This window comes from Anopheles nili, chromosome 3 (assembly GCF_943737925.1).
Source record: "Anopheles nili chromosome 3, idAnoNiliSN_F5_01, whole genome shotgun sequence".
Classification (NCBI taxonomy): domain Eukaryota; kingdom Metazoa; phylum Arthropoda; class Insecta; order Diptera; family Culicidae; genus Anopheles; species Anopheles nili.
The window spans coordinates 67,080,810-67,102,469 of NC_071292.1; the positions used below are offsets into that span (position 1 = coordinate 67,080,810).

The 21,660-nt window shown below is 47.2% G+C and overlaps 1 protein-coding gene across 1 annotated transcript; it reads right to left on the reverse strand.

The window, feature by feature from the left end:
• Positions 1-1,322: 1,322 nt before the first annotated feature.
• On the reverse strand, positions 1,323-21,607 carry LOC128725891 (uncharacterized). The gene is made up of 7 exons (XM_053819665.1): positions 21,577-21,607; positions 15,067-15,547; positions 10,324-10,544; positions 10,046-10,236; positions 9,402-9,639; positions 7,971-8,291; positions 1,323-1,848 (listed from the first exon to the last, which is right to left on the reverse strand). The coding sequence occupies exons 1-7, from the start codon at positions 21,605-21,607 to the stop codon at positions 1,325-1,327; spliced, it is 2,007 nt and encodes a 668-aa protein (XP_053675640.1). The 3' UTR covers positions 1,323-1,324.
• Between the last annotated feature and the right edge of the window lie 53 nt (positions 21,608-21,660).

Genomic DNA, 21,660 nt, shown 5'->3' on the forward strand with positions numbered 1-21,660 from the left:
GGCAGGTTATACAAGCGTGGCGTTTCTTGCCAGACAATGGGGTGGATTTTCGTTCATCAATCAATTAGCGAAGGAAATGCTGGCTTTACTACCCTTTTAGGAAACACAGGATGCATTGTCAATCATTTGAGCGAGTCAATGGAAATGGATTAGTTCATTTTAGATGATATAAGAAATAAAAGAAAATAAAGTCCATAAACGGTTGACGTTTTTAGGCATCATTTTTAAGGTAAGAAAAAGCAGGAGGAACAAGCAATTTTGCCAAAATTAGGTGTTATATTAAGTAAAAATATAAATGACAAGAATCTAACAAAGGCATCTGGACATTACATCTAAATTTTTATTTATAGCAGCAGACACACAATTTACGCATCAAATCTGCATACTTACGGTATTAAGCATTGAATCAAACAGCATGTCGGATGTATTTCGCCACAAACACAACACAAGGACGTATGATTTTTTGCAATGTACATTTATTTTTTGATTTAATTTTCATACGCGAAATAAATATCTACGACTGTTTGATTTGCTTATATGGTGTACGTTGTGCAGTAGCCTTGCAAAGGATCTCAACGGATTTTTTGTTCCTACCCAGAACCCAATCTACGTTTTGAGTGCGGTTTTACCTAACAAATAAATAAAAATCAATAAAAAAGCTAAAAAACATTCAACGCACGCGTCAGACAATTGGTTGAGGATTTTCCATCCCCTTATCGGACTACGCAACGTATCTCACTCATCTCGCGTCGTGTATTCGCAAGGTCTACTATGATTAGTTCGCCTCGTTCAAGATGACTGCCTACTAAGTAGAATCCGCGCGTTCAAAAGCATTGCAGTAATTGACAGCTCCTGGTTAGTGGCTTTCTGCTGCATTATGTCACCGTTCAAAATCAGTGTCCTCCTGCAGTACCATCAATGGCAATAAAATTGACGAACTACGAACGTCGTCGCCGTCGTTTACTATGTTTACTATGAACTATGGACTGCATTCTGCCGGCGCTGATGTGCGACGTGTGTCGTTTTTCCATCGTACAGTAGGTTGACTTACAGTTAGCAGATTTTTACATGTTATCTATTTAAAATAGTAGCGTTTTTTCATGTGTTTTAATCGAACTCAATCGAATTTAAAGCGGATAAAACAAGATTTATTCCATGATTTACGTCCCTCCTTTAGCCAAACCTCTGGCTAGCAAACGAAACGAGATCCAAACGTCCGCTCAAAATGAAATTTACGATTTTCTATCGATCAACATTTTCACCACCCCAAATTCAACACAACAAAAGTAAACTTACACGCTCTTCGAATGCTATTCCGTCATGCTTACATTACGCTCTCTTGCTGCTGTTGCTGTTGCTGCTCGATCATGGCGTTGCACATTCCACCAATGTGCTGCGCCATGCCAACGTTCGATGCACCTAGACCACCTCCCATGCCCGATGCACCGGGCGCAAAATGGTGCGGCGCCATCGACTGTATCCCGTGGTGTTGCTGTAACGGTGGTCCTGCAGTCCCGGGCGCAGGACGTTGGTGGTTTCCGGTCGGTGGTGTTCCGGTGGCATGTCCGGTTGAACTCGCAGGACACGGTGGAATCAGCGGGCTGTCTTGGTTGCAGAAGTACGAGCTCTGCATCGAGTAAAGCCGATCGATGGGGTTCAGCATCGGTGCACCGAGGGATTCAGGACCTCCGTGGCAGCCAGTTCCGCCACCGGGATTGCCTCCATTCAACGACGAGGCCAACTGTTGCAGCGACACACCGTAGTCCAAACCGTTGTTGCCGGAGGTTAGCAGCGATCCCGAATCCAGTGCCATGTTTTCCGTCTTGATGCCTGCATTCGCGTGGTGTTCTTTGGGGGAGTGGAAAAGGCAGACAAAATAACGGTGAAACTGACCGTTTGATGAGGCGTCATCGGTGCTGGCTCAAAGGGGTACAGGGATACTCGAGTGAGCTGGGGAAGTGTAACTTTCTGTCGTGGTGTGTTTACGGATGGCAAATAAAACCGTGCTTCTGAACACGTGTTTCCAGATAAGGTCTGGCAAATCGAACCCTGATGCAACGTGGTGTTGGTGGGTTCATGCAAAAGCATTCAGCACAAAAACTCTATCGATCGATCGATTTATGAAAGGTCTGAGTAAATATGACAAGCATACGAGTGCTTCCGCTGTGGTACATTTGCCATTATCAGTTGGAAGTGGGCGACGAGCATTACGGGGGTGGATTGGTTAGTGTTACAATCATTGGTTTGAAATTTCGTAGTCGACGAGGTTACAAACTAGGTAATATAACTCATTTAATCCGGTGTTGTATTTAAAACACATCGTTAGAACGTAAATCTTGTATCAAATAAAATTCGTTTAGAATAGTTGACAAGATTTGTGTAGATTTTATTATAAATTAGGGTAATTGGATTTTACATTACTTTAATGTATGTAATTTCACTTTCCTTAACTTATTTTCTGTTGCCAAGATTGAACAGAATATAATCATATAAGTACTACATTATATAATCGTTTTCATTATCATATAACTGCGATTTGCGGTAAACCAAAGAACAAGGACGAAGAGTCCAACAACTATACCAGCCACAAATGGATCCAATCCAAAATGTGCATTGTCCCTAAAATATTACAATCTCCGAATAATGCGCTCGACTTCCGGCAGATAATAAAGCACACAGTCAAGCAGTTGAATTGCTGAATGTACGAACGCTTCCGCTTGCGCAAATGTTGTCTTTACAGATTCCATATTTCCGGCCCTTATTCTCAGTTCCGTTTCCTCATCGCCCGGTTCCACCATCACCTTCCATTTACGCCCTTCGTATTAGCCGTATTTGTTGGGGCGCTATGCGTTGGTGCATCATTGCGTAGGGCGGCAACCTGTTGTTTACAACCTGCTCTCGCCTAATGCATTCACGCGATCGTGCAATTTATTCTAACGACCTAACGTACGAGAAAACCCCCATCCGAAGCTGGCACTATTTGTACCGGAACGGTTACCCTTCGACCCAGGGACACTCGCTACCAGCAGGTGGTGTGGCCTAACATCACCGACGACTACGACGACGACGACGATGGCGACGATGGATCATAATGTAGGAGGATCAACGGAAGAAATGCGTTGGTGTAAAATAATTTCACATCCGAGTCATCCTTCCACCGGCCCGTTGGGTGGGAGAGGGCTTTGAGGAAGATTATCGTTAGCCTCCCGGAGAGCGCTGTTAGGCGTTCCCAGGCACAAGTTTTACGGTGCTGGACAAGCAGCAAGCACGCCAGCACGGAAAATCCCACCTTCAGAGCGCCAACGCGATCAGCTTTAAGATGGCCAGTATCCTGGGCGGTTTTCCTCCAGGGGGAAAATCCCGAGCAACTTAATAAATCACAACATCATCCCCACGGACGTTGGGTGTACTGGGAGACGAACGCCGAGCGGAAGGACTCGCATCCTGGGCGAGCAAAATCCTTCGGGCTCAGGGCTCGTTTATGATGGACTAAGCCCGGTCCACCCGGCGGACCATGGACCATGGCTGGAGCAGAATAATGTTGCAGGATTTTCCTCAAACGACGGCTCCTTTCGCAACGAATGAATCTTTCCCTCGTCGCGGGCCTCGTGGCGTTTTCTTCACCCCGTGCGGTGTGTGGTGTTTGTTCGTGGCTTTTTGTACGGCTGTGTGTTAGTGTACGTGTGCGTGTTTCCCGTGTGTTTATGGTCCGGATGTGCGTCCGGTGGAGCGCAAAGCAACGCGGCGAAAATTCCTTTCTAATACCTTCGGTAAATAGCGTCACGGTTTTCCCTCACTGGGTGTGTCTGGAGGTTTTCTCGACTTCTTTTCTTCTTCCAGCTTGCCCGTTCGCATCTTCAAAGCTCCTTCAAGGGTTTTTCTACGCACGTGAATGTGTATGCGCCCGAGCAGACGCCATGGATCTGATACCACTCGCTAAATCTTCCCCGGCCGTGCCTTTTGCGGGAACCCCCATTGTGCAAACGACGGGAGTGCTTCTCTCGTCCGACGCGTCCTGCGGTGTTTGGGGATTTTTACTACCGTTCCGAGACCAGCTCCTCCCACCTCTCACGGAGGCAAAGGCACTGACAATGGGGAAGAGGGAAAAAACAGAGAATGAAAGAAAAAATCTCGTCCATCCCTTGGCGAAAGAAAAATAACTCATTCGGCATCGGTGGGGGTGATGGTTGAGAAAAGCAGGGTGAAGGAGGCAAAATAAAAAAAAAAGAACACGCCATCACCCGCCATGTTGCGTGGCAGCAGTTTGTTGCCGAAAACGCACGCGAAGGATGGCTGTCTGCCGCCCGCTCGAGTTGGTTGGTTTTGGGATGGAAATTCGCTTGGAATTTTCGCAGCATAGCGCGCGCCCGAATGATTGAAGCCGGTAAGTTGGGTAAGAAAATTTTATTGATTTTTTACGGCTGTCCTTTCGCCTTCGGTCGGATGTGGGTGGTTGGTCTGGTGGAGGTTTACCTCGTACAGGTAGAGCCTGACGACTGGTGGTGGGGTCTTTTTACGACGAACAGGTCCGTCGTTTTGCGAGGGATTACGGATGATGGGTAACTTTTCGGAAAAAGTCAACACACGTATGATCACATTAAACAGGGGACCTGTTTGGGCTCGAAATTTGCAATAACTTTGGCTCAACGTGTCTAGATGTGTATTTGGCAGCACTAATGGCATAGAATGTTGCCCAACAATCGTTAAAACAGCCGTACACAGTGCACATTTAACAACAAACATGATTTGGAACTCATCCTTTGTAACTTGATACGGTTATGTTAATCGTATAAAGCACGTTTAAATGTATTTTCCATCATTCAAAACGGTTGTTCAATGAAATGAGTATCAAATTAATATCATGCGATCAATTCGAGATGTTTGAAATTCGCAGGAAAAGTGAAATGTAACGCAACCATCAAACGAACAGTAACAGGAGCTGATTGTCCAGGCGCAAATATACCGGAAGCACCATTTTCCAAGGACCTTTTTGCTCAACCAAACGCCTGCGTCTTGTGCACTTGTTTTTTTCCCGCATCGTACGAAACACGAAACATAAACAGCGCAAAGCAAACGCCGCTCGAACCGGATTCAAACCGAGATCGACATTTCCAAACAATTTCCTGGCACGTAAATTATGCACCTTAAGGTGTCGATTAAGGGGCGCGAAAAGTTTCCAACTTTCCTGCGCGCTTTGTTCTCTGTTTTATTATGCAAAGGGAGCCTCCTTTCTTTTAAAAAAAAAAGCGTGCAGCAAGGCAGCAAGATAAAAAAGAAGAATTAAAACAGTCGAACACAAAGCAGAAACAACTTTTCGATGGCAAGGCAAGATCAACAAATAGTACCTTTTCGCGAGGACTCGAAAAAGTTTGCCGGTGTGCTTCCTTCCGTTCGGTTTGCTCTTTATTTAACCGTACGCACACACACCGATAGACAGACATCCGGGCCATCAGCATGCCTGGTGGAGTTTCTTGCCCAACGACGAAAGGCATATGGAAGCAAGTGACACGGATTGTGCGTCCCAACGGTCCCCTGCTGGTGCGATCGGCCCACAAAAGTTGCGCGTGTTCGATCGGAAGAAACGCGCGAAGAAAGGAAACAATGGCACAAAAGCGTCGTGGCAACAGTAGCACCGGAATGCGGTGCCGAAACGGACGGAAAATTGTCTCCATGGCATCGGCCAGCCCACGGGGATGCGGGAACTTTTGATTTTTCTTTCCGATTTTTCCTCCCACTCTCGGACTGCGGAGCGAAAACGATGAGTCGCCGTCGGTACGCGTCGGAAAAGTTTCTATCAATTTCCGCGAGGAAGAGGACGGTGGAGCACACATTTTTCTTCGCAAAGCATAACATTCAAACAAAAGTTTTTTAGGAAGAATGCAATGAATTTTCCTCCGCGTGGCATCCGGATCGATCCACGGCCGCTGCAAGCTGTGTAGGGTGGAAAGTGTCCATTTGCTTGTGCTGCCGAGGAACACATCAGTGTGGCAAAAGAAATGAGACTTGTCGAAATACGTTTGGTGGCTGGATCTTGTAATTGTTGAAAATTTTAGCTTGAAAAGGCATGTTTATATCATGTTCCATATAGAAGAAATGCGAAGGCAACAAATATCGATAAGCTACTCTGGCTAGTTTTTAGATGTAAAGTTCAAAGAAGTTCAAAAAGTTGTTTTTATTCATTATGATAAACTGTGCTTAATACTTCAGTTTAATTTTCACAAGAAAAGACGTATAAACAGGCTGTTAAACAGACTACCCTTATCTTTTTTTGCTGTGATACTACTAGCACACATAAGCTTTACGATAACGCGCCAAGAGACGTGATGCTCATAAATACCGTAGCAAAAAGGTGAAATTTTCCTTCCCCACAGATTTATGCCACAGGTTTACAGGTGGCTAATCCGGTACAAACCTCCCATAATCCGTAAGTATTACGTACGATATTTACAGCAAACGCAACCAGAACCGAACTGAGCGGTGTTCTTTTACAACTGCATGCTGTTTACGGTCGGTTTTGCGCCATGTTGTGCTTCAGCTTACCAGCGGTTCTGTTTACTCTTGGCTGGGTTGTAGAAGCAAAAACGTGTACAAGGCGCTCTTGTTGCAAGTGCAGCGAAGTGAGGCGAAGCTTATGGTAAAATCTGAAGTTTAGCAAAAAACTGATTTTGCATGCAGTCAGTTGCGATTTATTTTCTGCTTGGCAAGGTGACAATGATCAGAGCAAGCGCCACAGAAATATGGCCTTTAAAGTGTGTTATATGAGGTGAGTAAGTGCAGTACATCATAAACGATTGATAAGTTTGTTTGAATCGTTTATCGATACAACACTGTGAATGAAAAACAAAGCTGTTTTGCATTAAACACTTTGCGATTAAAATGTTGTATACTGTAAAGGGAAATTGATCGTTTGGTGTGATGGTTTCATGTTGCGTAATTACTATGAAGCCTTACAATACCCACAGTGAAATAGTGCTTATAGTGGATTATAGCAAACCTTCTTTGTCGAATCCGATCAATTCTGATAGCATATATTTTACATATATTATATATTTATTTTGTTACACAAATAATAAAAAAAGCTCTTCTCCCGCGAACTTTAGTCGTGTAAACTTATCAACCAACTACAGTTTACGAGGGAAAATCAACTCCGCTTCTGCCTCACTCTCCTTCGACTGTTTGATCAGCTGGATTTGGTGGGTGGATTACCCGCATTATGGTAGATCTGCTTTCATATGATCCCAACCGTGTTCCCGTACATGCGTACCGTATCCCGGTCTCCCGTGACGCAAGGACACATTGTTTTTTGTTGTGTTTTTTTACGACCACACGATACGTGGGATTTTCCAACGTTTGTTTTTTTTTTCCCCGAGCCTGGTGTGTTGCCATTTCTCCGTCACCCGGCGTAGTTCAAGTTTGTGTTCGGTTGTTTGTTGCGACACCACCGTTTACGATAAACCACTAATACTCACCCCCACACGGGGTGGTTGTGGAAATGCTGTGCTATTTTATGTCGCTCCTCCTTTTTTCCCCGTCGTACATTATCCGCCACACATCGTGTGTGTAATGTCGGTTATAGTCAACTAGGCAACAAACCCCACACGTGCCAGGGAGCCCTAGTCCAGGGTGTGTGTGTGTCGAAAAGTGAAAGCGTAAGCGTAAAGTTTTCCCGGGGAAAACAGCCAAACAAAAAAAAAAGCGAACCAAAAATCCCCACGAAACAAAGCGACACCTAAGAGAGACAGAACAAAAAACGTCGCCCACAAAGGTGTACGTGAAAAACCAGGGTGACTCTGGTAGTTCTGGATGGATAGAGGGGCCGTTTTGTTTGAGTTTTTCCCGCCACCAACCGAGCGGCCAATAGCGGATGACAAAGTGCAGGTGATTGTGGTCGACAAATTTAGGAATAATTGTATGTGTACGTGTGTGAGTGTGTCGGCTTAGCTGTGGCACCTCGGGAAAGGACAACTTACCGCTGGCGAATGATTTTCCACCGAAACGGCCCCCGCCTGGCGTCTGGAGGTGATGATGGTGATTATGTTGGTTATGCTGGTTCGGATTCGGCTGAAATTGCTGCTGCTGCTGCTGCTGCTGATGGTGGTGATGGTGGTTCGGAGTCGACATGGCCATCCGGAAGTAGTCGTCCTCGAGATCCAGCTCCTCCTTCACGATCTTGTAGGGATCGGATCCACCCAAACCGAGGCGAGCCGCCGTGCCACCGTACGGACCACCGTCGTTATCAGTGACGGTGCCTTCGTTATCGCTGCAGCTATCATGGAGGTAGTTGTTTGACCCTATGAAAAATGGGTTAAATGCGCGTAAATTGAATGCTGTTAGTTTTTTTATAGAAATTTTTGCAGCACATCAGAATCTATCTATAAAGAAGCGTTTTTATTAATCTATGAAACAAGCAGGAACAAGAGCTTACTCGTGTCCATAAACCAAATCTACGTTTGACGGTTTTGCCCTGCTATTATTTTATTCATTTTCAAGCACCAGCTCTCGTTGGTTGCAGGTGTTTGTCCGGCTTGTAAGTAAAAGGAATGATTTCTAGCAATAGTTCATAAGCAAAATACCTCACCAAAAAGCATGTTTTCGGGCAAACCGACTTTACCGGAAGCGAGCTAAAGCTAGATCTGCATACCATGCATGGCTACGACGATGAAGCATTCGCACCTTCCTGCTTGAGGCATTTCTGTACTCTTATCGAGCGGATGGCAAAAACTTCAAACGCTTTTCCGACCAACCAGAGTTAACTATGGCACACGGAACGATCAAAGGAAGGAGCAAAAAGCAAGCTCAAAAAGCCACCCACACACACACACAAGCTTGGTGTCAAAAATCCATCCTCATTCGACACCGTTTCGTGCGAATGTCACTCAACGAACCCAGAATGGAAACGCCAAGCCTTTCCTCGGGAAAATGCGGCACCGGAATATTTGACACCGTTTAGCCGCCTACCAAAAGGACGACGATTGCTCGAAACGCCCTCGGGGATGTCATGATGGTGATATTTTTAGAGGCACACTTTTAGAAAGCCACCCACGAGCAACGGTAGTCAAAAGTCGGTGTCGGCAACAAGACCGAACGGTTCATTTTGGGAGGACTTTCCCGGGGGGGGAGATCAACCCCTGGGAGAAAGTGTTAAACTTTGTGGGTGTTTTAAATATGTGCCGACTTCCGGTTAGTCGGTCTGCCGGGTAGGCAGTTGAAAAATGCAAATGTGGTAAATGGGGCGCACGGGTGTTAAGGTACAAATTCCGGTACCACCTGCCGGATGCCGCCCGGCTCCGGGGACAGAAACGAGCACACCCGGAATGACTTCCGACCGCGGGCCGGAACAGGTGCCCGGGCAGCTTCCGCACTTGGAATTGACTGCCGTGCGCTGGCTTGAGCTTACTTACTCGAGTTTTCGTCCTTGATGCGGAGCGACAACTTGCCCCCGACGGCACTCTCGTTGTCGGACAGCTCCTCCTGCGAGTCGTTGCCCTTGGTACTGCTGCCGTTGTGGTTTTTCGTGCCGGTGTGGGAGTTGCCACTGCCACCGCTGGAACCGCTACCGTGATGTGAACTCTTGCCACCATCCTTGAGCTGTTTCTTCTGGATTTTCTTCATTTTGGCCCGCTGGTTTTGGAACCATACCTGTTGTGTGGTGAAGGTAAGAGAAGGAAGTAACCAGATGACCTTTCTCGAACAATTGAATGAGGTTAGGTTCGATGATGAACTACGAGCTACAGCGTCAGCCTTGCATCAGTACCCTACTTGAATATTTTGCTAGCCAGCATTCATGCAGCTTTTTCATATGATAAAAAAATCATTTTATTGCCTCATTACCATTCCGAGGATGTTTTTTTTTGTATTTCGGACAAAACAATCTATGAAACATGCGTAATTAATCCAAAAATTAAGAGATAGTGCCAAATTCAAAATAACTCAATCGAAAGAAAACAATTTGCCGTCTTAAATGACACTATCAATTTCATGCAAATCATCCACACAGTTGAACACACTCCGTGAATCCCCTTTATTGACCAGATAATGATCCTACCTGTACTATCCTTATGCTAAGCCCGGTGTCCTTCGCTAAGCCTTCGCGAATTTTCCGGCACGGTTTGGGCGATATGTCGAACGACGCCTTAAAGGCACGCCGCTGTTGCGTCGTCAGGATGGTTCTGGGGCGTTTCGGGCCACGCCGCCCGTCGATGCGCGTCTGAAACATGTCCTCACAGCAGTACTCATCTGCAAAGGTTGAGATCGTTTCGCCATTAGGGCACGTCAGACACCACCTCCACTGATCGCTTGGCCCCGAAGAAGGGCCGTACCTACCGTAGCTGTAACCCTGGAACATTTCCACCTCCTTCTCGTAGTCGGGCCGGCAGAACAGCTGACTCTGCTTGATGACGTACTGATCGCCCTTCTGCAGCCGGGCACCGCACACGACGCAGATGAAGCACTTCAGATGGAACACATTATCCAGGGCGCGCATTACCAGCTCGTCCGCACCGATCTTCTCACCACATCCGAGGCATCTGTTCCGCCCGTACAGGCTGTGGAGCGAGAGCGAACGGAGGTGTCAGCTAAACGGTTTTAGATTATCATTGCAAAACTTTAGCTTCCGGGAATGGGGACGGGAAAACCACCGTGGCCGTGGTGGTTCCGGGAAATTGCTGGATCGTGACTCGTCGGGACGTTATCAGGATAGCGCGCCAGCAAGCGTTCGCGCCAGAGAAGTTCGTTATCAAACGACGATTTGAATGGCAATAAAAGGCCCATTCCGATCGATGAGAAAGGTAACGATTGATAAAAACGGCGTGCAAAAAGTGCTATTCAAGTGCGATTTGCTTGCGGATTGTGTTTTAATGATTCCAATGAATAATATCACGAAACCCGGCAAAAAAGAGGCCTTAAACAACTCAATGCAATGTTATCGTTATTTTTATTATTTAAAGATTGTTACAAGAAATTAATGATGATTTACTTAAAACAATATTTTTAGAGATCGTTTACTTTAAAGATGAATCTTGATGGAACAAATCGCTTTAAAAAGTTTGTTTCCAGTCCATGGCTTTTCGCGCTGTTAACAGCACAATGTTGTGTTCATTGAGCACTCTCATCATTTTTCATTTTTGTTTTTTTTTTCTTGTTCCTCCATATGTACCATTTGCACCTAAATCCCGATTGTTGACTGCTCAAATATTGAACTGCCCCGCGATGAACGATCATTGATTTTATTGCCAGCGCCCTCTTTTTTTTCACCCTCGCGGCATTTTCCAGCAGAAGTATTGTCGAAAAAAAAACTCGTTCCATTTCACCGGGCTTGGGTGAAATGCAAAAAAAAACACAACAAACTAGTCACGCCGAGGAAAGAGTTGCAAAATAGAAACAAAAAGCCAACGTCGTGTGTGTGTGTCAAATAGTGTCCCATCATCGTTCGGTTCGCAGCAACAAGCCATTGCTGTATGATGTCCTTTCGTTGCAGAGCCCATTTTCGTCTACCATTAACCACGTGTTGGGTACCGGACGGGGCAGGACACCGCGACACGATTGTGATCCTGGTCGGGCGGTCGATGAATCAATCTCCGGCATTCAGTGGGTTCCTCCGCCCATGCATGGGAGGACATACGCGTGCGTAAGAATTGACAAATTGCCCATAATTTATTTTACACCGCATTGTGATTGTCATTAAAATTCAATCCATCATGCGGCAAACAATACTCTCTATCTCTCACCCAGCCAATGTGCTGAGGTGCGTGCTTTTATTCTTCTTCGCTTTCCGGCCTTTGCTTGCACTACGGCCAGGCTGGGGTTTCGTCTTGTTCGGCGGCTGTGTAAATCGGCACGAGCAGAAATCATAAACCCCCTGCTAGGGGTGCCGTAAAGGATGACTGACCCTGCTTTCTAACATACGCAGCTAAACGGTGCAGCGTACGGAGCGTGGCTGCCTGCACACTGCCCATAGGGGAAGCGCATAAAAGTCGAAAGGACATCGAAAACGACCACATTTATGTGCTCGACATCGTTAAGGGGTTAGGGCTGTGATGGTTCGTGTGATGCGAGTGTCGACCCCCGGTTTTACAGCGTTTTTGCCTGCTCATTACAACGCTGCAAACCGAGGGATTGTGCGAGCGTTGTTTTTATGCGAACGATACGTTGCTAGCGAAACATAAATTGTCAACCTTTTGTCCGTGCGCTCGGTGTAACACGGGGTTGGAAAATTGAATAATACATTGAATAAAAAAGCGCAGCTCAACATCCTATTTGAGTGTTGTACCAAGTTGTTGTATGGCATTTTTCATCCTATTTCTTATCATATCTTTACTACAGCCTTGAGAGTAAAGATTAGAATGATTTCAAAGAGGGGCCAGCAAACGAAAAAGGCACTAAATGCCGCTCGATTCTTGCCTTATTTACCACATCCCAAGCTTCGATTATTTGTCGTCGCCGTCTCGCAATGTCGCTCGTGATCTAGATGGGAATGGTTTGATTTTGGCAAAATTTACGACCCCCATCTGTTACGCGGACGACGAGGACAACACAGCAAAGCACCAGAGAGGCGCTTCTCCTGCGGTGGAATTCGCCATCGACACACCGAGCACAGGCTGCGATAGACACGAGAAAATTCATGACCACCATAAAACGGACACTGTTGCGATGGCCGGTTTTAATTTGGCGACAGCACCGAAAGGGCCCCACGACGATGGTCTAATGGGTCAACGGAGCCGGAACATTTGAAGTAAGAAATAAAATAGCAGCAAACGGCACGAGCTGTCGCGATAGACTTATGACTCGAAGCTCATAAGTCGATCGAGAAATGAAACAAAAGCTTGTATGTTGCGTGCGCCAAGCAGCGTTCGTTGAGTGTCCAATTTGCTCGGAATTTAAATTAGGAAGCCAAAGATGACGCCACTCGCACATGGGCGCTACGGACAAAACCACTGAACACGCGCGAAATACGAGGCACCGGGCTTTTCTCAGGTGGTACCATTTCCCGAGGCACCCATTTTGTGTTGCCACTCGTTGACATTCTGCCGAGCGCTGACGGTGCGTTTCCGCTGACACGCCGGAAAAAGGGCGGCACGCCGGAAGCGAGGGAAGGACCGATTGTTTGAGCTACCCTTCTAGCCAACCCACCCACGCGCACCCACAATTTACATTCGCAACCGTGCACACATGCGCATGAATGGAAAATTCGACAATCGTTCCGCTGGGAAATGTTTGCGAATCTACCCGAATCCTCCCATCCCACTCGCCCCGTCGCGGGGTTGGAGACGAGCGAGTGGGCGGTGCGGGGAGATCGTTTCATTCCGCCGGAGCGGAAAGACAATAATAAAATGGAGTATCGCTTGGCGTTCGGTGTTTGCCTTTTTTCATCGGAAAAACAAGCCCGTGAGTTCCAGTCCGTGGGGTTGCAGCGTATCCTTGCGGAAGGATTCGCTCGGTGGCGCGGCAGGACCAACGGTTGGGCTAAGGATTGTAAACGATGTCTACATGACTCCGGTCCCGAAGTGACGCCGCCTGTCTCGTTGGGACGAAAACTCGTCCGCCATCGCGCCCGCACACTAAAGAGGGCGCACGGGCCAGGGAGCCAAGATTAAAGAATCAAGCCCGCGAAGACCTGTGCAAGGATGGGGATGAGAGCACCGGTAACGGAGCGGGTAGCATGGAGCGGAAGCGGAACAAGTATAACAATAAAATCTTCAAATTTATTTGTTTGTTCTATCCTGAAGAGCGGGGCTTTTGCGCACGGGAAACGACATCGTTGCGATGCCGGTTGTAGGTGGAGTCGGTGGCGCCGGAAGACGTCTGTCTCTTCACCTGCTCCCCCCCGGGATGAAGACATTTTTATGTGTGCTTGTGCGGAGCTTCAGCGAGCGCTCTTTTTCCCGAGGGTTAGAACACCGTCCGGGAGGGGGTGAAAATAAAACAAAACCTATCACTCGAGGAATCGTAAAAACTCATCCAACATCGGCCGGATTTGGCGCGATGTGGGAAAACACAGGATGAAACGAAAATGGCGGCCGGGAATTTTTTTCCCGCCCAATGGAACGAGACAGCCATTCATCAGGATGCCCGAACGGGAATGTCCTTCCCGAGCAACGAGTGCCGTTGTGGTGCGATGCAAATCCTTGACATACTGATTGAAAGGTCGCTCGAGGGCTCGGTAGAATGGAATATTTCACAAATGCCGTACCAATTGTGTTCGATTAATTAGATTTCTCTCCCACTCGTACATGGAGCACTCGTACATGGAGGCCGAGCAAGTTGGCTGAGCAATATGCCGTCGTAAACAACCCGTATGCACTTTAATTCAATTGTAAGAAAATACGATTCATTACTGCCAACAGAGAAGGTTTTTGGTGAGTGAAACTTCCTTCAAGAACAAGAAAAGCTGCTCTTGTTAAGCCTGATTCATAAACGCAATACAACCGTTGTAAGCTAGAATACATGTTTTTCATGGTTTGGTGATCAAGTTTTCCTTTCGCATGAAATGGTTGTTTGATTCATATTCGCATGAATTGGTTCATTCTCTGAACTGTTTACCAAACAGACTAAATCAACATTAGTTTAGTGTGTCATATAGGCACACATTGTTTGACGATGATGGCTGATGATGATAAATGGCTCATGAGTTATACTCCATCGAATTGCACCACTAAAAAGGTCAACTAAAGTCGGCATCAATGCGCCAACACACAAATACACAAATGTAATTGTCTGATTGCGTGGGCTCTAGTTTCCACTTTCCCACATCACAACACCATGCTAACCTTTTCCAATTAACAAAACTGCAATGAACAACGGCTGCAGCAACAGCTCGTAAATAAAAAGTAACACCAAACCACGCCGACAGCTGAAGTGCGTATGAAGCTCGACCTGTCGACATCGCGCCTCAATAAGCTTGTCAACTGCCCGGTCAAACCAGCCCACATCTCACCGAACACGAGCCACCGAGGCTCTATTTTGTGGTTAATTTCGTGTCCCTCTCCAACCACGGCGCACCCTTCGGACCCTTGTGCCCTAATCACACACCAAAACATGGTGGTCTCCCGCTCCAGTTCGAGTACTTACCGCTCGTAGTCGAACCGGCAGTACAGCTTGCCATCGCGCATGAAGCAGGAGTGCATGAGCCGGATCGAGCAGGACGTGCATTGGAGACACCGCTCGTGGTAGGTGATGTCGACCACCTTCATGATGTAGCGATCGCAGATCGGGCCGCAGCACTGTCCACACAGGGATCCAGCTAGGTGCCCCGCAGGTTCCGTGTCCCCAGGACGTGTTCCACCTTCACCTGGACCTGTCATGACGGCGGCAAGCAGGAGTCGTTGGCCTTCTGCTAACGTGGGTGATGACACGGTCGACCCGGCAGGGTATGGCCTGTGGGCTGAAGGTGGGCTTAGTGAGGACGGGGTCGCGCCAGGCGTCGTAATTGGTGTTTTCGCACTACCACTGACGGTGGGTGGCGGGTGTTGGGTGGGTGTATTTTCGTTCGACAACGATCCGGCCGTATCCGGCTCCGGTGGTCCTCCGCTGCACCTCGTGTCGATGGGAACTGAAACAGATGTGTATGTGTGAGAGAGAGAGAGAGGCAATGGTTAGAGGTGGGTTAGGAGGGAAAATGATATTTTCTCGAGGCAAATAGCGCAACGTAAACGGGGCAAAGGGGCTAAAGGATCCAAAACGGGGGCTCGATGACGCGACAAGCCGGTGTCGTCGTAGCGTTACAGCCAATCACCAACACCACTGGCGTCTTTTGACATTTGACTACCCCCCCACGGGAGCAGTCGCAAAAGGACGCACGGTCGAAGGACGTTATAGGAGTTTTATGTAAATTTACCAAATTATTCGAATCTTGCGCCGGTGCGAGTAGTGTCGCCCGTTGCTTACATCCGTCCATGGACATGGATGTACGGTAATTTTCCTCCCGACGACCCAACTGACGGCAAAGGGCAGCTTAAAAAGGACGCGCACACGAGAGCAATCAGTGTTAGGGGGAAAAATTTAATTTTAATCAAAAACCCCCACATCCCCGAGCTCTCGGGCGAGACATCAAAAAGAACGAACGGACGGCGAGTTCCCGGTTGCGCAGGATGCTGCACATTTACACGTTTGTTGCACCTGCCGGGGTCGGCCCAGAGCCCTTCGTGTACCCAAACCAACCTCGCAACGGTTGGGCTTTGCTTGCTCGAACGAGCACCGGGTGCGTGTTTCGGTCGTTATGGTTGCGTTTAACATTTCCCCCTGCTTTTCCCCGGGAAGTGTGGGTGGAAAACAGTGCACCCGGATGACCCGCTCCACCCTGCCGGTGGATGAAGTTATTTGTTTTAAAATTGCACTTTTCCACCGTAACCGGAAGCCGTTGGTGCGTGCACGCGCCGGACACAGGTGACCTGGTCCTCCTGTGTGGTCGGAGTGCATTCAATTCCCAGCCTCGACTCCCGAGGTCTCTCGTCTTGCTGTGCGGGATTTGCATTTTATTGACATTACAATGTTGCCCTCAAGTGAAGCGGTGGAAATTTGCCCTGGCAATCGGCAGAAACACTGCCGGACGTCACTGCAAGTGCCACACGGGCACTCACGGGCAGCCGGTTTGCAATTGACTGTAATTTAAGTGATATTGCGGTCGAGTGGCGGTTCCCGGAATCGGCGAGTGCCCATTGCAAGCCAAACATATCTGCATGCGTTGCAGATGCAGCGGGTATGCACCGGAAAAGAACCCACACCCCGGTCGATGATTGCGGGGAAGCAGCACAGTGTTTATTGAGAGTGCGAAAGGACACCGTTGTGTGGCATGAAACGTGAGCGACAGGAGGCAAATTAATTGTTTTCTGCAGCGCGATACAGGCTCTTTTCGTTCTTTGAGCGCCCCTCGAAAGGTGCTACAAATTGTGTTATCTTTCAGCTTGGCTGAAACAAATTAATTTTACAAAGTTCTTAAAAGGATCACAATTTGATGATGTTGTGGTGATGTTAAAAGGATGGCTAGAAAGGGGTGAATTTTTTCGGATCAATCTACAACAAAGTTCAAGCTTTATAAAACGCAAGCCAATTCATGTATGGTGCAGGCTAAAACAAACAGCAAATAACTCAAGTCAAAAAGATAAAGATAATTCAGAAAGAGATATCAAAAGATGCAAAAAATTATACAAACTATTATGTTTTCAAACAACTACGGCGATCATGGTATATATGAGGAGCATTTACAAAACAAACCCAATAGAAAGCAAAACAAGTGACCCTTTAAACATATGTTACATACAAAGCGGCTGATGGCTTTGCTGTTCATCCAGAGATCAAAGCCTCCACGAATTCCCTTTAATGCCGGCATCGCACCAGATCAGTGTCAGGCATTAGTGACACCCTGGAAACACACCATACCATGGGCACTTCTTAATTCCAGCACCAGCAGGAGACCGAAAAGGTGCCATACCGGGTTGGCGTGACTCAATGGTGCCATGATCGGATTTAGCTCCCGCCAGGACACGCAGCCAAGTGCACCTGTGCGCCTCTGACTTTGGTGACGGATGCGCCAGCGAAACGAGCGTCGGTCTCGGTGTCCGTTTGATGGATTTATCCGATTATCCTTCACAGTTTAGCGCCTTTTTTTTGGGTGGGATCGGCCGACCCGGCACCAGGACATCCGCATCTAATCGATCATAAACAATTACGCCTCTCGTCGGTACGGTCGACCCATTACAATCAGGCACCCGGAGCAATGAGCTGGCTGGCCCACTTTATTCGCCCCGGTGGCGGTTTCGTGGTCCCTAGCTGTACGGTGTGAGGTTGTGGTGGCACAAACTTCACCCTCTACGCGAGAGCGGGCAGCAAAAATCACCTCTCGATCGGTGGGGGGACGCAAAGCGTCACCGACACAACGACTCCTTTCTCCAGCACGCGGTAAGGCGCATCCTTCGCGCAAGAATCCTAATTATGCATGCACATACCAGTGACCATTTTTATGCTAATCGCATCAGCGTAACAAAAGGCATGCACCAGAAGCGACGTGGTGGTGGCGCGTCCTGGCGCGTCCTGGCGCGCGGTGTGGATGAATTATTTTGCCCTTTATCCCGGACGGGACGCACTACCGGGTCGCAATATCCTCGGTTCACGTGCGGACAGACAGGCAACATATTTGAGTTCCGCTTTCTTCCCCCGGTTTGGCCGTTCCCGATGCCAGCTGCGCTAGCAAGGGTGGACGGAAAGGAAGAAATGGTAGAAAAAAAAAGCAAAAATTGGGAAAAGGATACCCTCCGTAAGTTCCCTGTCAAAGGAGGACAACAGCGATACGCCGAGATCCGGCTCAAACCACGGCCACCGTGGGGTTGGTGTTTCGTGATCTCGTTGTTTTTTCCTCCCTGACAGTGGAAAATCAAAACTCACCCGCTTGAAAAGGGACACGGTGCTGGGTGCGTAACCCTAGGAAGGGCGACAAAATTAAAGCAAACCGGAAATCGATGCACTTGCTTCGCGAAACGGTGGCTCTAGTGCTAGCGTAAGCGGTAGTAAGTTTTTGGCAGAACTAATCCGAACCGTAGGTGGTGGCTTAGATTATGTCGCTGACGTTGCGCAAACTTGCGAGCAGGAGATAGGTTGATAGCTAGATAGAGGGCAGAATTCGGTGCTGTGCGCTAGTTTTCCAACCCCTTCCGAGGAGGAACACGCGGAAGGATTCCTGCCGGGCGTTCGGAATGCCATTTTTTACGGCATAAGCAGGGTTTCATTAATCGCTGCTGCCGCAAGCATTAGGATTTTGGGTTTTACAGTTTGCTGCATGAAACTGCACTGAAAGTTTTCAGTAGAGACTGAAGTAAGAACATAAACAGAAAATTCTGAAATCAAAAATCTTAGAATTACACTTTTTGTGAAAAAAAATATTAAAGAACGATTGCATAATGGATATAATTTATAACTAATGAATATGATTTTACTTTTAATTTTGAATATCTTAAAAAATCAAGCAAATTTTATTTATCCTTTAATATCTCTTTCTGAATAGATCCTAGTGAATCACAGTTAGTTCGTTAGTGGCTAGCAAATTAAACGTTTACTATATATATTTTGTTCATAAATTTTTTTAGCCAAAATCGTATTGCAGCAACATGATTTATCATAAAAATGATTTAGTGGTGATGCTCGTAGACTTTTTTATTCCATGTCAGGTTTTTTATTTCATGACCGTTGGCCATGCCGTCTTACACTGTCCCTTTAAAAAGGACTAAACCGTGGCTCGCTGCTTCCGTGAGATGAATTCCTCGCCATTGCTCATCGTTAGTCACGTTCCATTCATTCTCAAAACCCCACCCAAAACAGGCGACCTTCGTCGGCAAGAAGAGGATGGTTTTTCCACACGTATCAATTAGCCGTGTGCGCCCCACGCCGATCCAAACCGGATCGACAGGGCGCGGAAAAACAGGACTCCCAGGACCTTGAACCCCGTTCGCCGGCGCGCCTAATACCGGTTCCGCGACTCATTTCGCAGCTCATTCACTATTCATCGGCCGTGTTAATTATGGAATCCGTTTGTTTTCGAAAACGAAAACCCGAAAAACTTTTCATTACGGAGCGCGGCTAGAATTTCGCCTGCTTTCGCTTTCCCTTTTCACCGGGTGGGTTCGACCATCTGGTGAGGCATAGATCGCATGTATGTGTGTGTGTGTGTGAGTGGGTGGACGTGCTCAGACACGAAGGCTCAGTTGCTTTTCTTTCGTCCTTCCCAGTTCTCTTGCTTTCTCTCACGTCCCCCAAAAGGGGGCTTAGATGCTGATTCGGGAAAACGAAGCCTCAAGGGGTTGGTGGAAAACGGCGAAATGTTAACACCTAGCCCCATTACCAACGGTTGGTGGTCTCGTGGCCTCCCCGACAAAATGTATCTCCGTTTTCTCGGCACCCACACCGGTCGGCTGCGTCGGTCGTAATTATGTACCCCACTAGCATAAATTATGCTGCCGGTGCTCGCGCTCGCCATGTTGGAACTTTTAGCCAGAACAGGGGAGTGGGTAGGTGATCTGTCGTCACGGCGCGTGGCGAACAGGGTACGCGGGTGGTCTTTTTTTACTTTCAAACCACTGTCATACAACAGGAACATCAAAGAGTACAAAGCTATGAGCAAACGCATCAGCTGTAGGTGCCACGAAAGGGTCAGCATTTATCGGTGTACGGTTTTACACCAAAAGGGCACGAGGACAACTTTTGCAGAATTTGTGACCCTTTTTTTGTTGCTTTTTTCATACCAATATTTCCAATCAAGTAAATTAATAATGACTAATCGACGTTCAAGAATGCCTGTGTTACCTTGTGATCGTTAGCAAAAATCGTTAAAGGTTATTTTTAAAATCATGCAAGAAGGAAAGTGTTTGTTAACGTCAAATACAACAATCAATAATTACATTCACTTAAAACAGAGTACCAGTACAGAGTAAATGTAAAAGACAACCAGTAAGCTAAACTAAAACGCCATCATCAACGCCACCCGTCGGGAAGTAGGCAGCAGCAGCCTAAATTCGTCCGACAGACACGTGAGCCTTCCTAGAGACAATCGATCCGCCAACACCTTTAGTCGCTCGTAACGACGGCGGCGACAAACGCGATGACATGTGGCGCAAGACAGGAAGAAATACTTAAATAAACATTTCGCTCGACATTATGTAACATTTATTCCTATCATCACCTTCCCGGCCCGGCCAGCACTGCCAGCCTAGCGACGGAAAAAGAGTCCGGAAAAAGAGTTAAAATCCCATCATCGAATCAGTCCCGACGGCTTTCTCCACGGGCCCATCGTCTTTACGTTCGCGTAATGAGGCAACAGCAGTAATACCGTCTTCGGCAAGGTTATAAATCTCTCCGAGGTAAGGTTTCTTGCCCAAACTCTTAGGCCGACCTCACGGCCTTAGGGAGTGAAAGAAAAGTCACCAACTGTCTCGGCAACTGCTCTCCAGTTTCCCGAGCTTGCACCGTTCATCCTCCCGGCTTCAGCTTCAACTTCATCGATTTATTCCCTTCCGCCAGATGTTCGTACGGAGAAGTTTCCTCGAGCACCCTTCATTCGCTTCTCTTTCGAGGCCATCGGGGACGGAAAGAGTTACAACAGCCTCCGCCAAATGTAAAAGAAAGCGAACACCAAACGGCGCGACTCGACGGCAGGACAAATTAGTCACAGTTCGTTTGAGAGACAAGAACCCGTCGGCAGGGGTCGACAAATATGTTCCAGCGATCCATTCTGACACGGAAAATGATTAATTCAGGCAAAGCAGAGTTTTGAAGAATCATCAAATTGATAACAATTGTTGTTTCCGGCACGACGAGGAGTGGGTTTAAATGAATTAAATACGTCCGGTAATTTATAGTACCCCTGTGAATAGTTTGTATAAGACTAGCAGCAATAGATGTAAAAAAACAGTAATTTTATATCTAAAGGGACTGCCTAATATGTATCCTTATCGATTTAATATCTTATCTAACAAAGAAAAAAACACTAAAGCAACAATTCGACGTTCATCTACCAAAAATTACCGACGGCAATATGTATTCAATCATGCACCCTCAGAGATAATACGAGCAAATAACGATAATGGTATCACTTACAATACGATAGCTTTGGCTGCTGATCAATCATGATATCACAAGGTGAACTGCCGAAGGACTGTTTGGGTATTTTTCACTAGCCCT

Excerpts from the sequence above, each read along its gene's own strand:
- LOC128725891 (XM_053819665.1), bottom strand. The coding sequence starts at position 21,607 with ATGATTGATCAGCAGCCAAAGCTATCGTATT. Across the intron at positions 10,545-15,066 it reads TGCCGGTTCGACTACGAGCG|CCTGTACGGGCGGAACAGAT; the intron begins GTAAGTACTCGA and ends CTCGCTCCACAG. Across the intron at positions 9,640-10,045 it reads TTAGCATAAGGATAGTACAG|GTATGGTTCCAAAACCAGCG; the intron begins GTAGGATCATTA and ends ACCACACAACAG.